This window comes from Pseudophryne corroboree, chromosome 5 (assembly GCF_028390025.1).
Source record: "Pseudophryne corroboree isolate aPseCor3 chromosome 5, aPseCor3.hap2, whole genome shotgun sequence".
Taxonomy (NCBI): Eukaryota; Metazoa; Chordata; class Amphibia; order Anura; family Myobatrachidae; genus Pseudophryne; species Pseudophryne corroboree.
The window spans coordinates 252,670,524-252,696,949 of NC_086448.1; the positions used below are offsets into that span (position 1 = coordinate 252,670,524).

At 43.0% G+C, this 26,426-nt stretch overlaps 1 protein-coding gene and 2 pseudogenes across 13 annotated transcripts in view; 1 reads left to right on the top strand and 2 right to left on the bottom strand.

The window, feature by feature from the left end:
• NEK10 (NIMA related kinase 10) overlaps positions 1 to 26,426 on the bottom strand; it is an 831,700-nt gene that overhangs the window by 659,365 nt on the left and 145,909 nt on the right. For all 13 annotated transcript variants that reach the window (XM_063922254.1, XM_063922250.1, XM_063922255.1 and 10 more), the window contains 2 exons: positions 24,898 to 24,977; positions 23,381 to 23,467 (listed from right to left, as the gene is read on the bottom strand). In XM_063922254.1, coding sequence (XP_063778324.1) covers positions 23,381 to 23,467; positions 24,898 to 24,977 — 167 coding nt within the window. The remainder of the gene's footprint in view (positions 1 to 23,380; positions 23,468 to 24,897; positions 24,978 to 26,426) is intronic.
• LOC134929824 (5S ribosomal RNA) lies at positions 16,971 to 17,089 on the bottom strand (annotated as a pseudogene).
• On the top strand, positions 18,457 to 18,575 carry LOC134930162 (5S ribosomal RNA; annotated as a pseudogene).

Here is a 26,426-nt window from a genome sequence, read left to right on the forward strand (position 1 = left end):
ATCACTGTTACAGACATTCTGCTCCGTCTCCACATCATTTTTCTCCTCATACATGTCGACACAAACGTACCGACACACAGCACACACACAGGGAATGCTCTGATAGAGGACAGGACCCCACTAGCCCTTTGGGGAGACAGAGGGAGAGTATGCCAGCACACACCAGAGCGCTATATATATATACAGGGATAACCTTATATAAGTGTTTTTCCCCTTATAGCTGCTGTATGTTTTAATACTGCGCCTAATTTGTGCCCCCCTCTCTTTTTTTAACCCTTTCTGTAGTGCAGGGAAGAGCCAGGGAGCTTCCCTCCAACTGAGCTGTGAGGGAAAATGGCGCCAGTGTGCTGAGGAGATAGGCTCCGCCCCCTTTTCGGCGGCCTTATCACCCGTTTTTCTGTTTATTCTGGCAGGGGTTAAATGCATCCATATAGCCCAGGAGCTATATGTGATGCATTTTTTGCCATGTAAGGTATTTTTATCGTGTTTTATTGCGTCTCAGGGCGCCCCCCCCAGCGCCCTGCACCCTCAGTGACCGGAGTATGAAGTGTGCTGAGAGCAATGGCGCACAGCTGCAGTGCTGTGCGCTACCTTATTGAAGACAGGAACGTCTTCTGCCGCCGATTTTTCCGGACCTCTTCGCTCTTCTGGCTCTGTAAGGGGGCCGGCGGCGCGGCTCCGGGACCCATCCAGGCTGAACCTGTGATCGTCCCTCTGGAGCTAATGTCCAGTAGCCAAGAAGCCCAATCCACTCTGCACGCAGGTGAGTTCGCTTCTTCTCCCCTTAGTCCCTCGATGCAGTGAGCCTGTTGCCAGCAGGTCTCACTGAAAATAACAAACCTAAACTAAAACTTTCACTAAGAAGCTCAGGAGAGCCCCTAGTGTGCACCCTTCTCGTCAGGCACAGAAATCTAACTGAGGCTTGGAGGAGGGTCATAGGGGGAGGAGCCAGTGCACACCAGTTAGTCCTAAAGCTTTCTTTTAGATGTGCCCAGTCTCCTGCGGAGCCGCTATTCCCCATGGTCCTTACGGAGTCCCCAGCATCCACTTAGGACATTAGAGAAATAAGAATAACAATGTGCATTACTGACCGCATATCTACTTGCAAAGTTTATAGAATTTTAGGTTATGATGGAATTGAGGGTGGACAGACTTGAACATTTAAGGGGCCCATTTATCATTCATCGCATATGCAATGCAATCTGGGCTACATATTAGTGCCCAGGATCGCATCGCAATATTCAATCATATCGGCTGGATGTATTATCCAGAACCTGTAGGGATAGGGGCTCCGAAAGCCTGCGATGTGCTGAGAGGACTGCGGGGGCTTCCGAGCAAATCAGTTCCCGCTGACTGCACAAGCACAGTATTGGGGCCAGCAGTCTACAGCAGGGTCCACGAAACGATGAGGCTACCTTCTGACCCTGATATGAGGTAGCTTGGGATTGTAGCACAATGGTGAGCAAGCCTCTATACAGGTGAAACACGTGTCCAGTTACTTACCATCAGGTATTTACCTTGGCATACAGGTTCCAACATAAAGGACCAGCTCTGGAATACCATCAAAACTGATGAGCACCAATTCCATCTTTTTTATATATATTTTTTGGCTGATCTATGTGATGTATTCATGATTAGTCTGTAGCATATATACTGCCACACATATACAAACACAATGGGGGAGATTCAATTGTTTGAAAAGTCAGTTGGGTGTCTGTTTTTTCCTAATAGACAGGAAAACACAGACACCTGACTTTTCAAACATTTAAATTCCCCTCATTGACTGTCACAGAGTTATAAAGTATAAATCACTGTGCAATACTGTGTATGTCCCCAGAAGGGACTCTCATTGTGCAGGTGTTCCTTCATACCCTACACTGTTTTTTTGCTAACAGGGTGTGGGGTGACACTCCATGCTCAAAAGCAGATCCTTCATACTTCACTTCACTTCTGTCACCCCTGATCCTCTCAGCTGTAATCTCACCCTCTAGTTCACTGCTTACAAGGCACACTGTAGGACAGTAGAAACAAAAGAGAGGTCATATGAGTCCTTTGGGACTACATGTATACATTTTATGCTTAGAGGAATTTGAACCTCTTTCTTATGTGCACAGAGACAATGGTGAAACTCCCAAAAATTCTACCATAACGAATTGGGACAGGGTATTTTACTGTGTGACTTTTCTTTCTTTCTTTTGGACATATACATTAATTTACAAGACACTGATACGCGTTGGAATAGCCAAACCAACATATAAATATATATGAAAATTCTGATTATGTACCTTAAATACTTCGCCAAGGCAAATTATTCTTTGCCAGTACTTTTAACAATATACAGTATATAGAAATACTTGTGTTCTCAATAAATTCAGCCATAATGGATTTATGATTGACAGGATAATCCGGTACCCACTATTGTTAACCATACAACAGAACTGGCTGATACATATCCATGTATTTTTTTTATAAGTCTCATCTTAAAATCATACCTTGTAGAGGTAACAAACCTTGTTATTTATACACTCAAAACATTCTTGTGTACTCCCAAGAGCTGTATTAAATGGATAAAAAATATGAACATGTGATATACTGACCCAGTTCCATTTATTATGCAATATGTGAAAGAGATGATGTTTCCTTATTTTAAATGCATACTAATAAAAGTTTAAATATTTTTAATTGAATCGATTGCAAAAGAGTGACCCAGCACATAGAGTCAACTTGCCTATCCCAAACTAAACCAGTTTGGGATACTCTTGGGAGCACCACCAACAAAGTTATTCCCACCAAAATTGTAATTAAGTGTGTATATTTCTTTACATGTTGGTATCTTATGTATCTCTAATTACAGGTTGAGTATCCCATATCCAAATATTCCGAAAACGAGATTTATGGTAAGAACTTACCTTTGTTAAATCTCTTTCTGCGAGGTACACTGGGCTCCACAAGAATAGACATTGGGGTGTAGAGTAGGATCTTGATCCGAGGCACCAACAGGCTCAAGGCTTTGACTGTTCCCAGAATACACAGCGCTGCCTCCTCTATAACCCCGCCTCCCTGCACAGGAGCTCAGTTTTTAGTTAACCAGTCCAATGCAGTAGCAGGAAAAGAGACGACAACGGTTAGTAGCCACATACACCACACTCTTATGACAAGAGAAGTGTCAGCGGCTAATGCCATACCAACCCAAAGAAGCTAAGTGCGTCAGGGTGGGCGCCTTGTGGAGCCCAGTGTACCTCGCAGAAAGAGATTTAACAAAGGTAAGTTCTTACCATAAATCTCGTTTTCTGCTGCGGGGTACACTGGGCTCCACAAGGATAGACATTGGGGATGTCCTAAAGCAGTTCCTTATGGAGGGGACGCACTGTAGCTGGCACAAGAACCCTGCGTCCAAAGGAAGCATCCTGGGAAGCGGCAGTATCGAAGGCATAGAACCTTATGAACGTGTTCACAGATGACCACGTAGCCGCCTTGCACAATTGTTCAAGGATCGCACCACGGCGGGCCGCCCAAGAAGGTCACACAGACCGAGTAGAATGGGCCATAATGTGAGCAGGAGCCGAGAGGCCAGCCATCACATAAGCATGTGCAATCACCATTCTAATCCATCTGGCCAAAGTTTGCTTGTGAGCAGGCCAGCCCCGTTTGCGAAATCCAAACAGCACAAAGAGAGAATCAGATTTCAAAGACAGCCGGGCTAGGTCCTGGTAGACACAGGGGCCCTGAACGAGGAGGTCTGGGCGTTGTGGAAGTAGAATTGGACGCTCTGACGATAGGCCTTGCAGGTCTGAGAACCAGTGCCGTCTCGGCCACGCTGGAGCTATGAGAAGCAGATTTCCTTTTTCTTGCTTGAACTTCCGAATTACCCTGGGCAGGAGTGACACTGGAGGGAACACGTACAGCAGCCGAAACCTCCACGGCACCACCAGCACATCTACGAATGCTGTTTGAGGATCCCTTGTCCTTGCTCCGAAGACCGGAACCTTGTGATTGTGTCGAGACGCCATCAGATCTACGTCTGGAAGGCCCCACTTTTCCACTAGGAGTTGAAACACTTCTGGAAGGAGGCCCCACTCGCCGGCATGTACGTCCTGACGACTGAGAAAGTCCGCTTCCCAATTCAGGACTCCCGGAATTAATACTGCCGATATGGCTGGTAGATGGCGTTCCGCTCAATGTAGAATCCGTGAGACTTCCTTCATTGCCAAACGGCTTTGAGTGCTGCCTTGATGATTTATGTAAGCCACTGTGGTGGCGTTGTCCGACTGTACTTGAACAGGACGGTTCTGAATTAAATGCTGGGCCAGGTTCAACGCATTGAAGACCGCCTGCAATTCCAGAATGTTGATTGAGAGGAGGGATTCATCCTTGGTCCACCGACCCTGAAGGGAGTGTTGCTCCAGCACCGCGCCCCAACCTCTTAGACTGGCATCTGTCGTCAACAGGACCCAGTTGGATATCCAGAATGGACGGCCCCTGCACAATTGTCGGTCCTGGAGCCACCAGAGCAGCGACAGACGGACCTCCGGAGTCAATGAGATCATGTGAGACCTGATCTGGTGAGGCAGGCCGTCCCGCTTGGCTAGAATCAGCTTTTGGAGGGGGCGAGAATGGAATTGTGCATACGCCACCATGTCGAATGCTGATACCATGAGGCCCAGCACCTGCATCGCCGAATGTATCAACACTTGCGGACGAGAAAGGAAGCAGCTAATCCTGTCCTGAAGCTTCAGGACTTTCTCCTGAGACAAGAAAAACCACTGGTTGTGAGTGTCCAATAGCGCTCCCAGGTGCACCATGCTCTGAGCAGGGACCAGGGAGGATTTCTTCCAGTTGATGAGCCACCCGTGGGCTTGTAGAAACTGGACAGTCATATCCAGATGACGCAGGAGAATTTCTGGGGAATTTGCCAGGATTAACAAGTCGTCCAGATACGGCAGTATCCTGACCCCTTGACGGCGGAGTACCACCGTCACGACTTTGGTGAAGACTCGCGGAGCCATAGTTAAAACAAAAAGGTAATGCCCGAAACTGGTAATGGAGGTTGCCAATCGCAAACCTCAGGTATTGCTGATGCGACTCTGCTATAGGAATATGCAGGTAAGCATCCTGTATGTCCAGGGAGACCATGTAGTCCCCATGTTCCAAGGCCAGAACTATAGAGCGAAGGGTTTCCATACGGAACTTGGAAATCTTCACAAACCTGTTCAATACCTTGAGGTTGAGAATGGGCCGGGAGGACCCATTCGGTTTCGGGACTAGAAACAGCGGAGAATAGTAACCCCGGCCCCTCTGCGCAAGAGGCACCTGTACTACGACTCCTGTATCCAGGAGGGTCTGTACCACCGAATGTAGAGTGCTTGCCTTTGTCTGGTCCAACGGGACGTCTGTTCGGCAAAATCGATGAGGGGGTCGGTTTTTGAAGGCTATGGCGTAACCTCGAATGACGACTTCCCGTACCCAGGCATCTGAAGTGGTCTTCTACCATTCCTGGGTATACCCTAAAAGCCGGCCCCCCACCCTGGGATAAGCGGCAGGCTTATCGGTCTTGGAAGCTGGCTGATGGGCCGCCCAGGCTCTTTTGGCCTTTGGCTTACCAGGTTTGGAAGTGCGGGCCTGCTTGTTGTATGCCTGACCTTTTGCTTTACCTGAAGGACGAAAGGGGCGAAAGGAAGTACCTTTGGCCTTCGACACAGAAGGAGCGGTACTTGGCAGACAGGCAGTTTTGGCAGTAGCCAAGTCAGCCACAATCTTATTTAAGTCCTCCCCAAACAGAATATCTCCCTTGAAAGGAAGTACCTCCAGGCTTTTTCTAGAGTCCAGATCTACAGACCAGGATCTCAGCCACAATATCCGGCGAGCCAGGACTGACGTAGTAGAGGCCTTGGCTGCTAGGATACCGGCATCAGAAGCCGCCTCTTTAATATAGCGAGAAGCTGTGACAATATATGACAAGCATTGTCTGGCATGGTCAGAAGAGATTTCAGCTTCTAACTCCAAGGCCCATGTTGCTGCAATAGTGGGCCTTTTTGCAGCACCCGTGAGGGTGCAAATCGCTTTCAGACAACCCTACACATGTTTATCCGTAGGTTTTTTTAGAGACGTGACAGTAGTGACAGGTAGAGCTGAGGAAACCACCATCCTAGCCACATGTAAGTCTACTGGAGGAGGCGTTTCCCAATTCTTAGACAGCTCTGGTGCGAGGGGATAGTGAGCCAGCATCTTCTTTTGAGGCACAAACTTCGTACCCGGGTTTTCCCAGGGTTCCTGACGTATATCCATTAGGTGGTCAGAGTGAGGTAAAACTTGTTTAACCACCTTCTGACGCTTGAACCTATCTGGTTTCTTAGGAGGGACGGATGGCTCGGGATCATCTGTAATCTGCAGAATCAACTTAATAGCCTCCAAAAGATCAGGAACATCCACATGTGAACTACCCTCCTCATCAGCCGTATCTGAATCAGAACCTGTGGGGTCACAGTGACGTGCGGTGGGGTGAGGCAGGTGAGGCAGAGATTTTCCTGTCATACTAACGTTTGTACCAGTGTTTTGATTGTATAAAGTATATGAAACATACAAAGAATATGTTTGAAATATCTTCTTTGTATTATTCTAATAATTTTTATAGCCAAAACTCTGGAGTAAAAAGTCTATGGCAGGTGAGGCAGTGCCTCACCTGGGTAACTTTTCCGCACATCTCTGATCAAAACTCACCAAATTTTCAAGAGTTTATACTGCTGCACCTGTGTATAATACTCACATGTACCCTTTGGGTCATATTTTGTGTGTAAATCTGGCTCTGGTGCTAGCTAGTACCTCCTTAGCCTTTTAGCTCACCGCACGTCCCTGGTGTAAGTGCCGTCTTCATCAGACGAGTAGTCAGTGACAGCAGTGGATTGTGAGGAGACAAGAGCTCGCTTAGAGGACCCCTTGGGCTTAGGCGAGCGATGGTCAGACTTTTTAGTAGTCAGGGACTGGTTCAACTTCCTCAACTGAGCAGATAAATCGTCCGCCCACGACGGGTTAGCTGCAGGGACCACATACGGCTGTACCGGCATAGGGGGTCCCATAGGGGTTGTTAGTTTATTAACTAGCGTATGTAGAATCGTGGAAAAAGCGGCCGATGGTGGGTCATTATGTACCCCCGTTGCCACAGTCCCACTGGGGGGCAAGGAGCCCCCAGAACCAGAGCCCCCAGCTGCTATATTTTCCTCATAGGTGTCTGTGGCTTCAGCAACACCGGCAGTGTGTTCAGCCCCAGAACCGTTACCCTCAGAAGCAGACATGATATAACTTGCAGTATCAGGTAACACAGTACAATTATCAGCAGCACAATACCTCTTACCCAAACCCCTGCGCAGTGTAGTCAGCACTAGCAGAGATAAAGGAGAGATATGGTGACTAAATCACAGAGACAAATACGTATTAAAGTATATCTTTGTGAAAATCCTATATTAATATAAAACCTGATGCACCAAGCCACCTCAGGTTATAGAATATAGGGATAGCAAGTTGAGTGAAAGACACGAAATGGACACCACTCAGCTGGCTAATGCACACACAGATAGTCACAGTTTGTACAATGCAGAGGTTATTACTAACAATAATACTGCACTGGACTAGCTTATATATATAGCTATGTAGTCAATAGATACAACACTGCACAGTAAGAACTGGATGTATATCACAGGGTAATTGTACTAGAAAACCCTGACTAAATGCACTCTTTCTTAACTAGCACTGTCTAAAAAGGCAGGTAGAATACTTAAGTGTCATGTAAAGTCACAGCACTGACAACCTGGCGGCTTTACATAGGAGGATTTGCCCAAGCAGTCCCAGGAACAGTGAAGCTGAAAGATAATGGCGCCCAGACACTGACAGGGAGAGACAGATATGCAGCTCCAGGGCGGGAACATTTGCAGGAAATGCCGCCCTGGGGCTGGGGGAGGGGCTTCAGGTCTAAGCTTTATCCCCCTGCTGGAAAAACCACCGGGTACTGTGGGCTACTGAAAATGGTTTAGAGAGAAAACCTGACCTGCACCCATGCCCTGGTGATCTAGTGGGATCGCCTGTAAGGCCACAGTGTCCACCGCCAGCGCGCGCGGCCCGCCTCCCACTGACCGCGCCGGATCACGGATAAAGACCGGGTCCCGCAAGCGGGACCCACTTACCACCTCCCTAAGCGCGGCCACGCGATCTCGGAGAGCCCCCGTCGTGTGTGCCTGACTGTGAAGAAAACCGGAGCCTCCTGCTGTAGTTACCCGGCAACCAGGGCTCGGGAGTGTACAGCGCCGCTGGGGAGAGCTGGAGCTGCAGCAGTGAATGTCTTCTGACATTTACCACCGCTGCTGCCCTTGTAGTCTACACTTTTTTTCTTAGGGCTGCCTGGAGCAGCCCCTCTGTTATGTGCCTGCTTACTGCAGCACCAACTACAAATCTGAGCTCCTGTGCAGGGAGGCAGGGTTATAGAGGAGGCGGCGCTGTGCATTCTGGGAACAGTCAAAGCTTTGAGCCTGTTGGTGCCTCGGATCAAGATCCTACTCTACACCCCAATGTCTATACTTGTGGAGCCCAGTGTACCCCGCAGCAGAAATACGGAATAATCCGAAATACAGAATTTTTTGAGTGAGATAGTGAAACCTTTGTTTTCTGATGGCTCAATGTACACAAACTATTTTTTATGACCCAAAATTATTAAAAATATTGCATTAAATGACCTTCAGGCTGCGTGTATAAGGTGTATATGACACATAAATGCATTCTGTGCTTAGACTTGGGTCCCATCGCCATGATATCTCATTATGGTATGCAATTATTCCAAAATACGGAAAAATACGATATCCAAAATACTTCTGGTCCCAAGCGTTTTGGATAAGGGATACTCAACCTGTATATATCAATATATCAATAATTATATTAGAAATCAATTCAGGGGTGCAATATCTGTGCTGAACCTATATCGTACTGTCTAATTGTAGCACAATTAAGAGATAAATACAGATATGTCTCATTCAGTTTTACCAGGTGGTTCAAACATAGGGGGTCTATTTACTAAGCCTTGGATGGAGGTAAAGTGGACGGAGATAAATTACCAGCCAACCGGCTCCTGTCATTTTTTAAACCCAGCCTGTGACATGGCAGTTAAGAGCTGATTGGTTGGCACTTTATCTCCATCCAAGGCTTAGTACATAGACCCCTAAATCACATAATTTTTCAATCCCCCATACAATGTCAGTAGTTTAAGTTTGTGCCCTTCAAACAGCAGGATAGAAAATCCTGCAATTTAGAGCTGAAAACCAATACTAAATGGCTGCTTACTAAATTTTCCCTTGTTACTAATATATCCTTGTATCACAATCATCCTGGTATTGTGACAAAATGATGGGAATTGCATTGGCACTAAGTGAAGGGGGGCATACTTACCTGGAAGCCACTGGTGTTATAATTCAGGTGATTTCTTTGGAAATATGATACCAGTGCCATATTACTGAAGGTAAAGTAGGACTTACAGTAAAGGGGCATATTTAATTGTGTGCAGGCTTCATGGCAAAGGCTGTGAATACTTATGTACTGTACATGTGATTTCTTAATTTTCCATTTTTAATAAAGTTGCAAAAATCTCAAAAACACTTTTTTCACATTGTCATTATGGGGTATTGTGTGTAGAATTTTGAGGGGGGAAATGAATTTATTCCAGTTTGCAATAAGGCTGTAACATAACAAAATGTGGAAAAAGTGAAGCGCTGTGAATACTTTCCGGATGCACTGTATGTGCTTTATTATTGGTCTACTCAGCGAGTTTCAATACATTGCAACAGTAATAGTGCCAGAGGCAAATCCAAAAGGGAGCAGTCATGGCCCCCCAACTCCCCCCAGCAGGTACCTGTAACACCACCTACACCATTTTATTTCCAAATTACATTTTGAAGCTAATGTGACTACAGCAAAGTGTCTATAGAGTGCTATACAAGCACTCCAAAGAGACATCCTGTAGACATGTCAGCATGATGTTCCTTTGATGGAGTATCTGATGAAAGAATCACAACTCCCTAAATGATCTTAATCTTAGAAAGATTTAATCAATTCTAATATCACATGCACTTTCTTTGCAGTTAAAAAAAATCTCCGGGCCCTAATGGTTTTCAGCAGCATACTATAAGATACTTCAACTTTGTTCCTATTTCGTTTGAACTCTTTCAATATAAACACAAGTATAGCCCTGAATACCCGGCCTTCAACTCACCAGCATTTAACAACACTTCTTTTCACACCAGAAAAAGTGCCTCAATCTGAGTCTTCTTATCAGCCCATCACAGTATTAAATTTGGATTTTAAACTTTTTGTCTAAAATGATAGCTAATAGACTGCAATCTATTCTTCCTGATCTTCTAATTGACCATCAACTTGGTTTTGTTTCGGGCCATAACTCAAAATAATAAGGATGGCAATTGCAGCTATTGCATATTTTTCCCAATCTTCTCTTCTTCCTTGTATATTACTTAGTTTAGATGGCAATAAAGCATTTGATACAATATCATGGCCTTATTTGTATGAAATTTTGTAAATCCAAAATCTTCTCGAGGTCCTTGCAAAAACTTCTAGACTGGTAGGGTTTCTGGATTTACGATTAATTTTGATAAATCGGTTCGTCTTTATCTTAGGCAGGGTTATACAGATGTAGCCAGGCTCATATATCCTCCATATGGCATGTAGTGCAAAAAATTAGTCGCATTACATCTGCCTAAGCCTAGAATCCACAGTTTTTTTTTCTAATTTTGACTGTACATCTGTGTGCATTTCTGAGTCTGTATATGAAGCACGTAGATAATTGGAGAGAGACTGCGCTCACTGGGATGGGGGGTTAGTGCTGCTAGGCCTAGAGGTGTCCTACCTCCGTACTAATGTTAAGCAATGGTGAGGTCAGCGCACTTGTGGGAGAGAAGGAATGAGAGAGATAGGGTGAAGATGGAAAGGGATGGAGAAAGAAGGGATGAAAGAAAATGGGAAGAAAGTGATGTGACAATTTGATGTATGATAGTGTTCACAAATGACCATATGTCGTAATATAATGATGTTTATTAGGGTGGTATGTTCCCACTGTCAGGTGTGTCATGCAGACCACCCTTTTCAGTGTACCCTCCTGAATGGTACACTTCTGCTCAAAACTTCTAGAATTAATAATAAGAGTGGTGGGTAAAAGTATGTGCCTCTCCGTAAATCTGGCACAATGTCTGTGTCAGTGTTATGTCCTTAGGAGTCCTAATGTTCAGAGGTCCCTTGCGGGATGAATGTCAGGTATGCCCAAGGGTGCACCTTTACCATAGGTATGGTATCACCTATGTGGCTCTGAAACTAGGTAAGTATCAGTCGTGGTGGGGTATGTGACAGTTTGCGGCGGCCCGCCTGTCAGACCTCCCTGTGTGCACCAAATGAGGAATCGGGGGTACGGGCTTGGTTCTTACACTTACCGCCAGGGGTGCGTTCCGCGCGCCTGTGCCAGCTCAGCTTCCGTTCCCGAGTCCTCCGGTGTCCTTTGATGTCCAGGCCGTCTCGTCTCGGTCCCCGTGGTCGGTCAGCGGTCGCCGCTTTCCTCCTTCCTCCGCCGGGTCCCGTCTGTGACTTCCTGCTTTGCCGCTCACGTGATGTGTCACGTGAGCGGGAGTGTTCAATTAGCCCCTGTTGCTCGGTGATACCTCTCTCAAGCTGGGGAGAGGTGTCTGTAGAATGCAGTGTGTAGTAAAACAAGTCCTCCAACGCGTTTCAGCAATCTGCCTTTTTCTAGGATTACAAGTCTTGAGTCCTTGGATCATTATATGCTTGTTACATGGCACTGATTGGTTCCCAATGTATGTGCACGCCCCTTTATGTTAATGGCCAGTATTATATAATCGGCTTTCTCCAATGTTGATAGGAAGAGACATATTCTTTGTCCCTAATTTGGGATGTCTGTTAACACTGATTGATTACTAATAATGGGTAATACTTGTGTGAAAAAAGATGGGGGATAATGTATGATAGAACTGTCGGTGCATATATTGTATAGATTGAAAAAGTTATGATAATTACATAGGTGGATGGGATAAACATGGTTTTGGGGGGGATAACATGATTGGTTTGGATAGTATGTGATGATATTAGGTAATTGTCTGTAACGTGGGATATCGATGTATGCAATTGCATGACAGGATGAAAGAGATGTGAAAGGAAAAGACAGTAATGATGAGTGAAAAATGATTAATGAATGAAAAATGAATAATAGATATGATTGATATGTGATTGAAAATAAATAAATATAAATAAATATAAAAATAATAATAAAATAAAAATAAAAATAAATATAAATAAAAATAAATATGAATAATGAAAAAAAAATAAAAAAAATAAAAAAAAAAAAAATATATATATAAAAATAAACAAATATGAAAATAAACAAATAATAAAAATAAATATAAATAAAATTAAAATTAAAAAGAAAAAAATAAATAAAAAAAGATATATATTAAAAAAAATAAAAAAAATAATAATAATAAAAAATATATAAAATAAATATAAAAATAAGAATGAGGAATGTATTAATGATCAGAGTGTGTGTGAGTACTTTAATGTATATTGGTAGTAAGAGCTCAGGAGGCGGTTACATTCCTGATTTAATGATGTTACACTGACCCTAAATGTTTATGGCTTTCTAAGGATGAGTGGATTGCCTCAGTGTAGGACTAATATTATGGTACTGACCATGTGTATACTTATGAATTAATCTAAGTCCCTAGACGTCTTGTCATACCCCTACATTTGTAGTTCCATCACCCGAGGTGTGGGTTCATCATACCGTGTTAAATGAGCCTAATCCGTACGGTGATTATTTGTTAGATGGTGAGTGTCCACTATAATACTGAAGAAATGTTGTACTCTATGTTGAGCCCCTTCGGTGTGAGGGTTTTGAGGGTAAAAATCCATCTGAGTTCTTCCCTGTTAATTCTTTTTATGAAGTCACCTCCCAGCCAGTTGTTCGTCACCTGTTGTATGGCCATAAATTTCAATTGTGTCGGATCCTGTGTGTGTTTGTCTCTAAAGTGTTGAGACACACTATGTTTATCGTAACCTTTTTTGATGTTTTGTATATTAGGACAATTAGGACATTAAAAGTCCGAATATCGGAACATATACAAAACATCAAAAAAGGTTACGATAAACATAGTGTGTCTCAACACTTTAGAGACAAACACACACAGGATCCGACACAATTGAAATTTATGGCCATACAACAGGTGACGAACAACTGGCGGGGAGGTGACTTCATAAAAAGAATTAACAGGGAAGAACTCAGATGGATTTTTACCCTCAAAACCCTCACACCGAAGGGGCTCAACATAGAGTACAACATTTCTTCAGTATTATAGTGGACACTCACCATCTAACAAATAATCACCGTACGGATTAGGCTCATTTAACACGGTATGATGAACCCACACCTCGGGTGATGGGACTACAAATGTAGGGGTATGACAAGACGTCTAGGGACTTAGATTAATTCATAAGTAAACTCATGGTCAGTACCATTATATTAGTCCTACACTGAGGCAATCCACTCATCCTTAGAAAGCCATAAACATTTAGGGTCAGTGTAACATCACTAAATCAGGAATGTAACCGCCTCCTGAGCTCTTACTACCAATATACATTAAAGTACTCACACACACTCTGATCATTAATACATTCCTCATTCTTATTTTTTTATTTATTTTATATATTTTTTTATTATTATTATTTTTTTTTAATATATATATTTTTTTATTTATTTTTTTATTTTTTATTTTAATTTTATTTATATTTATTTTTATTATATTTGTTTATTTTCATATTTGTTTATTTTTATTTTATTTTTTTTATTTTATTTTTTTATTTATTTTTTTCATTATTCATATTTATTTTTATTTTTATTTATTTTTATTTTATTTTATTTTATTATTATTTTTATATTTATTTTCAATCACATATCAATCATATCTATTATTCATTTTTCATTCATTAATCATTTTTCACTCATCATTACTATCTTTTCCTTTCACATCTCTTTCATCCTGTCATGCAATTGCATACATCGATATCCCACGTTACAGACAATTACCTAATATCATCACATACTATCCAAACCAATCATGTTATCCCCCCCCAAACCATGTTTATCCCATCCACCTATGTAATTATCATAACTTTTTCAATCTATACAATATATGCACCGACAGTTCTATCATACATTATCCCCCATCTTTTTTCACACAAGTATTACCCATTATTAGTAATCAATCAGTGTTAACAGACATCCCAAATTAGGGACAAAGAATACGTCTCTTCCTATCAACATTGGAGAAAGCCGATTATATAATACTGGCCATTAACATAAAGGGGCGTGCACATACATTGGGAACCAATCAGTGCCATGTAACAAGCATATAATGATCCAAGGACTCAAGACTTGTAATCCTAGAAAAAGGCAGATTGCTGAAACGCGTTTGAGGACTTGTCTCACTACACACTGCATTCTACAGACACCTCTCCCCGGCTGGAGAGAGGTATCCCCGAGCAACAGGGGCTAATTGAACACTCCCGCTCACGTGACACATCACGTGAGCGGCAAAGCAGGAAGTCACAGACGGGACCCGGCGGAGGAAGGAGGAAAGCGGCGACTGCTGACCGACCACGGGGACCGAGACGAGACGGCCTGGACATCAAAGGACACCGGAGGACTCGGGAACGGAAGCTGAGCCGGCACAGGCGCGCGGAACGCACCCCCGGCGGTAAGTGTAAGAACCAAGCCCGTACCCCCGATTCCTCATTTGGTGCACACAGGGAGGTCTGACAGGCGGGCCGCCGCAAACTGTCACATACCCCACCACGACTGATACTTACCTAGTTTCAGAGCCACATAGGTGATACCATACCTATGGTAAAGGTGCACCCTTGGGCATACCTGACATTCATCCCGCAAGGGACCTCTGAACATTAGGACTCCTAAGGACATAACACTGACACAGACATTGTGCCAGATTTACGGAGAGGCACATACTTTTACCCACCACTCTTATTATTAATTCTAGAAGTTTTGAGCAGAAGTGTACCATTCAGGAGGGTACACTGAAAAGGGTGGTCTGCATGACACACCTGACAGTGGGAACATACCACCCTAATAAACATCATTATATTACGACATATGGTCATTTGTGAACACTATCATACATCAAATTGTCACATCACTTTCTTCCCATTTTCTTTCATCCCTTCTTTCTCCATCCCTTTCCATCTTCATCCTATCTCTCTCATTCCTTCTCTCCCACAAGTGCGCTGACCTCACCATTGTATATGAAGCACGACAGAGCTTGTTTTGGGAAAATGTAAAAAAAAAAACTGTGAATGAAATTTTTTACACAGGTATACAATACAAGTGTGTCATTTGCAGGAATCCAACCCTAGTTCATGGGCATGGTAACCATCGACGATACCACTGTGCCAAGAGAGCCACAGAGACAGGTGACTGACACCTGCAGTGACTTGGTGATGGCGCTCATTGTAAAAAAAAATTTTTTCTAGTGCTGTGTATCTTTTAGAGAGTTGTGTAGAACTCTGAACTGTGCTTTTCTTTGTGTGCGTTGGTGACACTGATCAAATCTTTTTCTGTGTTCACGTTTCTACTTAATGTAGAGATCATTTTATACAGCGTACCAGGAGATCTTCCAGTTGTAGACATGTTGTTACTGGTTGGCAGCCATTGATTTCATACTCCAACCTGCAGTATTATTGTATAAAAAAGAACTACTACATTTACTGTGCACTGTCCCGCTTGTCAGGGCTTGCTACATTATACAGTATCTTGTTGTGCCATATACATTTCCTGCTATTCAGCACTGTACTGTAGTCTTCATTAGTGGAACGATCGCCACCCAGTGGTCAAGCTGTGTACTGCATGCCGTAGATCCTCTAGTGCCATAAATAGACATTTTGGAGCCCTGTGTCAGAAAGAGAAGTGGTGCCCCCCCCCCCCCCCCCCCCATATTTAAAATAGAGCTAATTGCACTCACCACAGCCGAGCTGCACGGAGGAGTGTGAGCCGGAGCTTTTATAGAACGGGAGCCGCCAGCCACAACCGCTAATTGCACTCAACACAGCCGAACAGGCTGCACAGCATATATTACCATCAAAACCCGGCATTTAAGGTAGGGTGAAATAGGGACAGTGGTCTTACAAGTTCTAACGGACATTGAACTATTAAAACCATCAATTCCCATCTCCTTTATTTTTCAAAAAAGAGCTGTAAACATTTAAACTACAATAATTTCTTTTTTACAGGTATGTGCGTTTTAGTTTATAGTCATGTATAGGGGTTATACCGCACAATTGATAAGTAGATTTAAACAGCAGATAGTTTATTTACCAAGATACACTGATGAAGGAAAGAAAATATTTTTTCTAATCAATCTCAATTTGGCGGTGCACCCAGAGTCAGTAACGAAACATATTGGACAAAAGGAGAAAAGAAGACTCTTTTGTGGGTGCACTCTTGTATAATTGTGAAAGTATCAAAGAAATAGATTAAAATTCAATATTTATTGTTGATAAACATAAAACACATAGTAGTTGAATATGCAAGTAGAAAAAAAGGAGTAAAGGAATACATATAAACACTGGAACCGATAATACAGATGTTGATGTCAGATAATGGTTCCAAGCTGCCTGGGTAACAACAATCTTTCAAATGTATGGTCAATCCATAAATAGGTCTCAACTGGCTGCCTAAACTGTATAATCTTGAAGTCGAGCTAGACACTTAGCGCCTCAATAATAGTTTGAATTAATAATGTGAACAGCTGTATTACTTACACCTGGCTTTAGGATAGAGATAGAAAACAGACTGAATAAAGAAAAGATGAATCTGCTGTCGGTGTTAGACACTGAGCCTGGCCGCCCAAAATTTTCTACTAAACCGAGTATTCCTCAAGAGTCTCCCACTTGAGTACTGACTTGGCCCAACACTGCTTAGCTTCCAAGATCGGAAGGAATCGGGCGTTACCAGTGTGGTATGATAGTAGAGAATTGATATGATTGCTTCTGGAATCACTGATGAGAGTTCATGAATGACATAAATTGGTAGAGGAAGTATTAAGTAAAAAAAGGAGGGTATAGTGAAAAGAGGGATCTGCTGCCAATGTTAGACAGAGGTAAACCCCTGAATCAATGGTGAGAGTCCCGAAATTATAGTGATAGTCAGAAAAAGAAGTTTTCAGTGAGACGGTCGTTCTTATGAATAAATATGTTGGTACACGGTATCAAATGTAAATACCGGATAGTGAGTATTGACACAAGGGGGAACAAAGGAGAAAAAATCTATAAATGGTGTCACAATGTTAATACTAATTGTAGATAATATCTCCCACAGAAACTATACATATATGTCCTTAATTAGTTGATATAAATACATACACCGCTATGGTGAAATGAATATACACAGAAGCAGGGGAGAACAACAGATGTCAATTGATGGATAATTAAAGTGAATTAAATAGATTAATGGATCCACAGTCAGAAATGAATAAATCTCAATCAAATGCAGCAACTGGAATAATATACCTGATGTAGCTGATAAAGAGCTAAGGCCAAAGAAAAAAGCTATAATAGTTATGATAGTAAAATGAAGATAGATCATACAGAGAAAATTGATAGAGCCACTGTAATTAATAAGTTTAAATACAGGCTACTGAAATAATATATATTTCATCTAAGAAAAAAGAGACAATTTAATAACACGGGTGACCTGGAGACAGATATTACCCGTGTTGATGTCTCTATGAGAATCAGGTGCCGTATAGCAGAAGAATCAGGTGCCGTGGATCCAGGGGGCTGAAAAGTCGCTTAGCTGCCGTGGAATACCGAAAAAGTCTGTGGTCACAGGGTAATCATATCAAAGTCCGATGGTGGTCAAGAATCGTGCGCTGTGGATCCAATAATCGGAAGCGATTCAGTGGATGCGGGATGAGGCGCAGGGAAGCAGTGGAGAATGTCCGTAAACAGCCGTAGCAGAGTCCGGCATTGTATCAGGCATACATGCCGTAAGGATGCGCTATGAGTCTCGGAAGCTGTGTTGCCGTTGAGCTCAAAGAATACAGTTAGGCAGGCGGAGACATCCGTGATCCCAGAGTAGCTGCGGGTCGGAAGACGCGTTTCACCCGTTCACCGGGCTTGGACACTTCCTAAGAATGACCGTCTCACTGAAAACTTCTTTTTCTGACTATCACTATAATTTCGGGACTCTCACCATTGATTCAGGGGTTTACCTCTGTCTAACATTGGCAGCAGATCCCTCTTTTCACTATACCCTCCTTTTTTTACTTAATACTTCCTCTACCAATTTATGTCATTCATGAACTCTCATCAGTGATTCCAGAAGCAATCATATCAATTCTCTACTATCATACCACACTGGTAACGCCCGAATCCTTCCGATCTTGGAAGCTAAGCAGTGTTGGGCCAAGTCAGTACTCAAGTGGGAGACTCTTGAGGAATACTCGGTTTAGTAGAAAATTTTGGGCGGCCAGGCTCAGTGTCTAACACCGACAGCAGATTCATCTTTTCTTTATTCAGTCTGTTTTCTATCTCTATCCTAAAGCCAGGTGTAAGTAATACAGCTGTTCACATTATTAATTCAAACTATTATTGAGGCGCTAAGTGTCTAGCTCGACTTCAAGATTATACAGTTTAGGCAGCCAGTTGAGACCTATTTATGGATTGACCATACATTTGAAAGATTGTTGTTACCCAGGCAGCTTGGAACCATTATCTGACATCAACATCTGTATTATCGGTTCCAGTGTTTATATGTATTCCTTTACTTCTTTTTCTCTACTTGCATATTCAACTACTATGTGTTTTATGTTTATCAACAATAAATATTGAATTTTAATCTATTTCTTTGATACTTTCAGAATTATACAAGAGTGCACCCACAAAAGAGTCTTCTTTTCTCCTTTTGTCCAATGCGTTTTAGTTTATACAAGCTCTCCTTTTCACTAATTTAAATGGTCACAATTTTATGGAGCTGCTGCATATATATCTAAGGGAAAGTCGACTCTTTTGTAAACTGGAGAAGTGCACGTTTGAGTTATCCTCCATCCCCTTCTTAGGGTACATCATTTCCAGAAGGGAATTACAGATGGATCCTGCCAAAGTCCAAGCAATGGGAGATTGACCCTTCCTACCACTCTGAAGGGAGGGAATCCAGTGTTTTTTGGGCTTCGCCAATTTCTATAGGAAGTTCATTAAAGATTACCCCTCCATCATTGCATCGATTACAGCACTAACAAGAAAAGGGTCTAATTCTGCAGCTTGGCCACCTGAGGCACTAAAAGCCTTTTTCGTTTCTGAAAGAGGCTTTCATGTCAGCTCCTATTCTTCGGCAACCTGATCTCAGTCGTCCTTTTCAGGTAGAGGTGGATGCTTCTTTAGTAAGAGTGGGGGCCGTCTTATCCCAGTTCTTCGAGGATCAGAAAGCTCATCCATGTGCTTATTTTTCATGAAGATTCTCTCCGGCAGAATAAAACTACGCCATTGGGGAACAAGAATTGCTTGCCATAAAACTTGCTTTTGAAGAGTGGAGGTACTTGCTGGAAGGAGCTCAGCACCCAATCTCTGTAACCACAGATCACAAAAATCTTTTATATCTTCAGACCGCCCGATGATTAAATCCACGGCAAGCCAGGTGGGCACTCTTCTTCTCCCGTTTTTCTTTCAAGCTCAGTTATCGTCCAGGGTCTCTTAATCAGAAAGCAGAGGCACTTTCTCCTTCAGTGAATTCAGATGAGTCCACAGATCTTCCGGACAGACAGTTCATCCTAGATCCTGCTTCCTTTGCTGCAACTCGTACTACTTCACTTCCTCCACCGGGAAGAACCTTCGTTGCACCAGAACTCCGAAAAAGACTGCTCACGTGGGCTCATACCTCACCATGTATGAGTCATGCAGGTAGCCTCAAGACTCTTAAGTTCATCCAACGCTCTTATTGGTCGCCTCATCTGAAGACGGATGTTTTGGAATTCATAGCTGCCTGCCCAAAATGCGCCAAACATAAAAGTCTAAGAGGATCTCCATCTGGACTTCTTCATCTGCTATCGGTTCCAAAAAAAAACCTGGACACACATCTCCGTGGATTTTATAACTGACCTGCCTGTCTCCAGAGGACAAAACACCATTTGGGTCATTGTGGACTTTGTCCCACTCACAGGTCTTCCAACCGCTCCACAGCTATCGAAATTGTTCATATCAGACATCTTCTGGTTACATGGACTTCCACAAGAGATAGTTTCTGATCAAGGGCCTCAATTTGTGGCTAAATTCCGGAGAGCACTGAGTTCAGCCATTGGAATGAAATTAAGTTTCTCCTCTGCATACCATCCCCAATCGGATGGCCAGACTGAGAGAGAGAACCAAGACTTAGAGACTTTCCTACGACTCTTCATGTCTTCTTCTCAGGATGATTGGCTGGACTATCTTCCATTTGCTGAATTCGCTAATAATAATCTTTAACATTCCGCTACCCATTCCACACCCTTTTATGTGAATTATGGACTTCATCCACGTGTTCCTCTTTTTCAATCTCTTCAAGCTCTCGAAGTACCTGCCGCAAAGGTAGCCCTTCAGCAATTCACTAAGATGTGGAGACAAGTTCATGAGGCTTTGCTTAAAACATCCAATAAATACAAATTTTTTGCAGATCGGAAATGGAAGGCTGTCCCTAGTCTCAAAGTGGGGGATCAAGTCTGGATTTCTACTCGAAGCTTAAGACTCAAAGTCCCTTCCAAGAAATGTGCCCCCAGTTTCATTGGACCATATCCTATTAAAAAAGTATTGAATCCAGTAGCATACAAGGTTACAATGCCTCCGTACTTGAAAATCCCAGATGCATTTCACATTTCCTTACTGAAGCCTCTCATACTTAACCGTTTTTGGGCTGCACTCCCAAGACCTCCCAAGGTGCAAGCTGCTCAAGGAGAAGAATTTGAAGTTCATAGGATCCTTGACTGTCGTAAAAGATATGGTCGTCTCCAATATCTTACTGATTGTAAGGGATATGGACCAGAGGAAAGGTCCTGGGTTCTGAAGAGGACGTCCACGCTCCAAGATTAGTCCGGGCCTTTCATACCAAGAACCCGATAAAAGCACAAGGGTGTTCGGAGCCCACCCTAAAAAGGGGGGGTACTGTTAGGCTCCGGAGCCTTACCTCTGGTGGGTGCTACCGGGGGTTGCCGTCCCGCTGGTTGGCGTGGCTGCAGCGGCAGGGAGCTGCTGGTGGCGGGTCCTCCTGGACGGATGTGCGGCTGCCAAGGGCCGGGGGTCTGGACAGCCGGGCATTGCGGCAGGGATCGCTGTGGTAAGGTCCTCTAGTGTGACACAGTATAGTGTGTCAGAGTCAGAAGCTGGCTAAAGCTGTGTGCTAATAGCTGAGTATGTCTCCTGTGCTAGGGGCAGCCATGTTGGAGACTAGAGCATTACCAATTAAGTTCCCATTCTGTGCCCAGCCAAAAATGCGTGTTCTCCCCTTACAAAAGGGGGCTGGCCCAGAGGGAGATTGCCAGTGCTTTAAGTTACCTCCTTGTGAAAGGTTCTCCAGCTCTGTGCTCCCAGGTTACTTCTGGTGCCCTGGTCCTGGTTGCTCTCATCTATCGGTTACCTAAACGCTGCTGCAGTCCTGCTGTCTAAGTCCATCGCCACTCGTGGAAGCGCTCACGGGGTCCCAGGTCATAGAGAAGCTCCAGGTACTAATGGCAGTTCTCGCAGACGTCTTAATTTCTTCAAAATCCAAAGTTTTCAGCCTTGTCTTTCAATCACAAATAACAAGTCTTAATTTCTTCAAAATCGGAGTTCTTCAGCCTCGTCTTTCAATCACAAATCACAAGTCTTCATTTCTTCAAAGTCCACGTTCTTCAGCCTCGTCTTTTAATCACTGTCTTCAGTTCTTCTTTACCGGAGTTCTTCAGTTTCACTCTTCAAGTCATTTAACCATATACTCTAATTCTTTCAGTTTCGTCAATGTCTTCAATATTTGTGTACAGCCAGTTATTCATTAAAACTACAGTTACCTTCCTACGGAGTCCTCCTTTTCCTTTACGCCCTCCGGCCAACGTTAACAATTAGCTTGGCCTCCACACCATGAGGAAGAATTACATTCAGCCACCTCATTTACTCTCCTCACAGGTAGCTGTCCCTTCAGCCAAAACTCTGTTGTCGGAACCCCAACTTACGCCCAGCGTGACATCCAATCCCAAACTTTCAAGTTTATGTAGCAGTCAGCGATGTGGGACAGTGTCAAAAGCCTTACTAAAGTCAGATAATCTATATCTACAGCCTCACCTTTATATATTACTTTAGCCACACAGCCAAAAAAGTCAATAAGGTGGTGGCCTGTATATCACCCCAATACAAAGAATCAACTTCTCCCCTGTTTCTGTGGTCACCCAAAGGGCCTCAGTTTTTTCTTCAATCATTTGTCTAAGGTATTAATTATGCTTTTTTTTTTTTTTACAAACGTTGCTACCCCTCCTCCGATTCTTCCAAAATAAAGTATATCCCGGTATAGCTATGTCCCAGTCATGATTTTCGTTGCACCATGACTCTGTAATAGCCACAATATCTAGATCATCCCTTGTCATTATTGTAATTAGTTCTGGGATTTTATTTATTAAGCTCCTAGCATTTGCACACATATCTTTTAGAGTTAGGAACTACCAGAAGAGAGATGCCTTGACATAGCCTGGCGGCTAAAACATATTTTGTCAAATATATGCAAACTGAGATCTCTGTATTTCTGATACCATGTAGTATTCAAATCTCATTGCTGGTTCTTTGCAGTTTGCTGGGGGAATATTTCGCCTTTTTTTCTTGTCTATATTTATCAAACCCGTTCATGCAACTGTAAAGGACCATTACATTTATTTGAGCAACCATCACTTTATATTGCTGTTCTGAGAGGCATGGAAGGGGCAAGCATTTTAAGCATGTGCTGGTCCTTGTAGTGCCATTTGGAAGACCTTGGGGTGCCTCCAGGTGAGTTGGATCTCAATTTAGATACATTCATGTATGTGCTAATATCATGTAGCATAACAATATATAATCATATGAACCTAAGTGAGTGCTATTATTACGTAGTATTAGGGACCACCATAACAGACGCCTTGACGCGGCCTAGAGGCTTAAACATATTATTGCAAATACATGCAAACTGAGATCTCTGTATTTCTATTATCATGTAGTATTCAAATCTCATTGCTGGTTCTTGGCAGTGTTCTTTGCAGTGTGTTTCCTTTTTTCTTCTCTTAATCTCAGTCAGGCTTACCTTTTAGAAAGTAGATCATATTCATGCAATATCATCATTAGGCTTTCAACCAGATTGAGTTCACTAATTGCAGATCTGCATTCTGGACTGCAAAGATTAAAATAACGAGTTAAAAGCAGACAATGCCATCTCCCATTCATGCTGTTAAATATAGAGTTTGGTTTATAGAATCTGTGGAAAAAGATTACGTATTGAAAATATATATAATCGGGGAGAGTGAGAACTCGGATGGGCTCAGATACAGGTAAGCGGTGTAGCCAAGTGGGAGTGTAGCCATGCAGGTGAACATTAAAGAAGCTATGAGCACACAGAGTGGGACATGGCCGTGCCATCTTGGTGGGTGTTCTGACTCCCTGCAAAGTCTGATGAGCAAGAGCTAATATGTTTGAAGTAAAATGTCAATGTTTGTGAAAGGGTATAAAACAGCTTAGATCCACACTTAAGGATCTATTTCTCAAATAATATTCAAGCCCGCCACCGTACCCCTTCCACCCCCCCCCCACCCCACCCCCAAGTGGGAGCCAAGTGGGAGTGTAGCCATGCAGGTGAACATTAAAGAAGCTATGAGCACACTGAGTGGTACATGGCCGTGCCATCTTGGTGGGTGTTCTAACTCCCTGCAAAGTCTGATGAGCATCAGGTAATATGTTTGAAGTAAAATGTCAATGTTTGTGAAAGGGTATTAAACAGCTTAGATCCACACTTAAGGATCTATTTCTCAAATAATATTCAAGCCCGCCACCGTGCCCCTTCCATCCCCCCCCCCCACCCCCCGCCCCCCGAAAGCACCCTCACACAGATTAAGGATCATCTGGATGTTACGCTAGACTTTTGAACCCATTACTAAAACAATTTTTTACAAAAAAAAGCAACAAACCATTTATTTGTATAACAGATTAGTACACCTGCACACCTGTTTCACTGATACCACCAAGGAGGTAAATTTGACCAAGAAAGAAAGTTTCAACAGTGGCTGAAAAATGTTGATAATTGTTATTTTTGGGGAATAGTCTGCTGCTGATAAACTGTGTATATCTTCTATCCTTCCCCAGACAGAATATGTAAAAAACATAATAAGTGTGGTTCTTCCTTTTTTGTGTTTTGTGCTTTCTTTTTCATTCTTTTTTTTTTACTAGTTTGCAACTTTTCTCACAAAATGTTATTTAATACGTATTATAACATTTTGTTATATTAACTCCAAATCAATAATGTGTTTTTATAGAATTTGTGTGCCTGATTTTGTATAAACGTTATTTTTATAATACATTTATGTAGGGTGTGCAGTAACTCTAATTAAATTAGGCTGTGATTGTATTTTCAGATAAAATAAGATAAAGATATATGTGATGTCCAAATGGATCTTATTGTGACGCAGGGCCTGATTTCTCAGCTCCTTGTTTATTCATGATTTTACAGTGACTAAATTAGCATTACTCTTAGCACTATTGTTGCATTCTCTATTTGTTTACTAGTAATGTGATATGCATGTTACCATTTATCATTTAATTATAGCTCACCTTTCTGCCAAACTTGTTAGAGCAAGCAGGGCACCAAGCAACACATTACTGTCTCTAGCAGCTAGGAGTTTTACTAGTATCTGAAAAAAAAAATTAAATAAACTTATTATACTACTAAAATATTGTACACACAATACACTCACAATACAATATAAACAAGGGAGTAAACTTACTAAGATTCATGTTGCAGCCAATTTCAATCTCGGCTGATAACGGCCATTAGAGATTGCAATTTTTTTAGAAAACGAAACACGGTAATTTACTAAACCACTGTGTTTTTTCAATTAGTGTCCACCGATGTCGATGTAATTCGTATTGATGTTTTATGGGAGAGATTAGTAAAACACTGCTGGACATAACGCAATGAAGCCCGGCCAGATCAGTAAGATCCACGCAGGGCTTCATTGTGTACAGTATTTAACTAGTAAAAAAAAATTGTGTGGGGTCCCCCCTCCTCAGCATAACCAGCCCCAGCCGTTCCTGGTTATTAAAATACCGGGGGGAAATTACATAGGGGTTCCCAGTATTTTAACAACCAGCACCGGGCTCTTGGACCGGTCATGTTTCCAAAAATATGGTGGGAAAAAGACGTAGGGTTCCCCCATATTTTTGATACCAGCACCGGGCTCCACTAGCTAAGGAGATAATGCCACAGCCGGGAGACACATTTATATAGGTCCCTGCGCCCATGGCATTTCCCCCCCTGACTAGTCACCCCTGGGGATCCCTGGGAGAGTGGGGACCCCCTCTCGAGGCACCCAAGGGCCAGGGATGAAGCCCGGTGCTGTCCATGCCATTTGTGGGCTATGGATGGCAGGCTGACAGCCATAAAATGTGTAAAAAAAAAAAAAAGAATATTGTCTTTTGCTGTGGCACTACAAGTTCCAGCCTCCCCCTCACACATGCTGGTACTTTGAGAACAACAGTAAAAGAAATATTCAAAAAAACACAGGACACACACACTGTGAAAGTAAAATTTTACTTAAACATACATGCACACTTGCTTACCTAGTGTCCCATGGAGTCCCTCGGTCCCCTTGTCTAGTAGAATCGACAGGGTAGCTGTAAATAAAAAATTATACTCATCTAATCCGGTGTAGATCGGTCCTCTTCATTCCATGTAGGCATCCAGGGGTGAATAAACAACAACAACAAAAAACAGTCCACGCAACTGAAGGGGATCCACTTGTACACATGAATCCCCTTTCCCCGAATGGCGTGACCCCTCATGACTCCTGTCACTTTGGGACCCGCCAGCCAATCAGGGAGTGTCACATCATAGCGCTCTCCTGATTGGCTGTACGCTCCCGGCCTGCCAATCAAGCGGAGCGCATAGGCAGTAATGGGGAAAGAAATCCCCATTATTGCCTATGGTGGGAACCTGCGGACTGCGGTAGACCGCAAGGTTAATTGAGGTCACCCACAAGAGTCACTTCAATTAACCTTGCGGTCTACCGCAGACCGCAGGTTCCCACCAGAGGCGATGATGGAGATTTATTTCCCCATTACGGTCTATGAGCTCCGCTTGA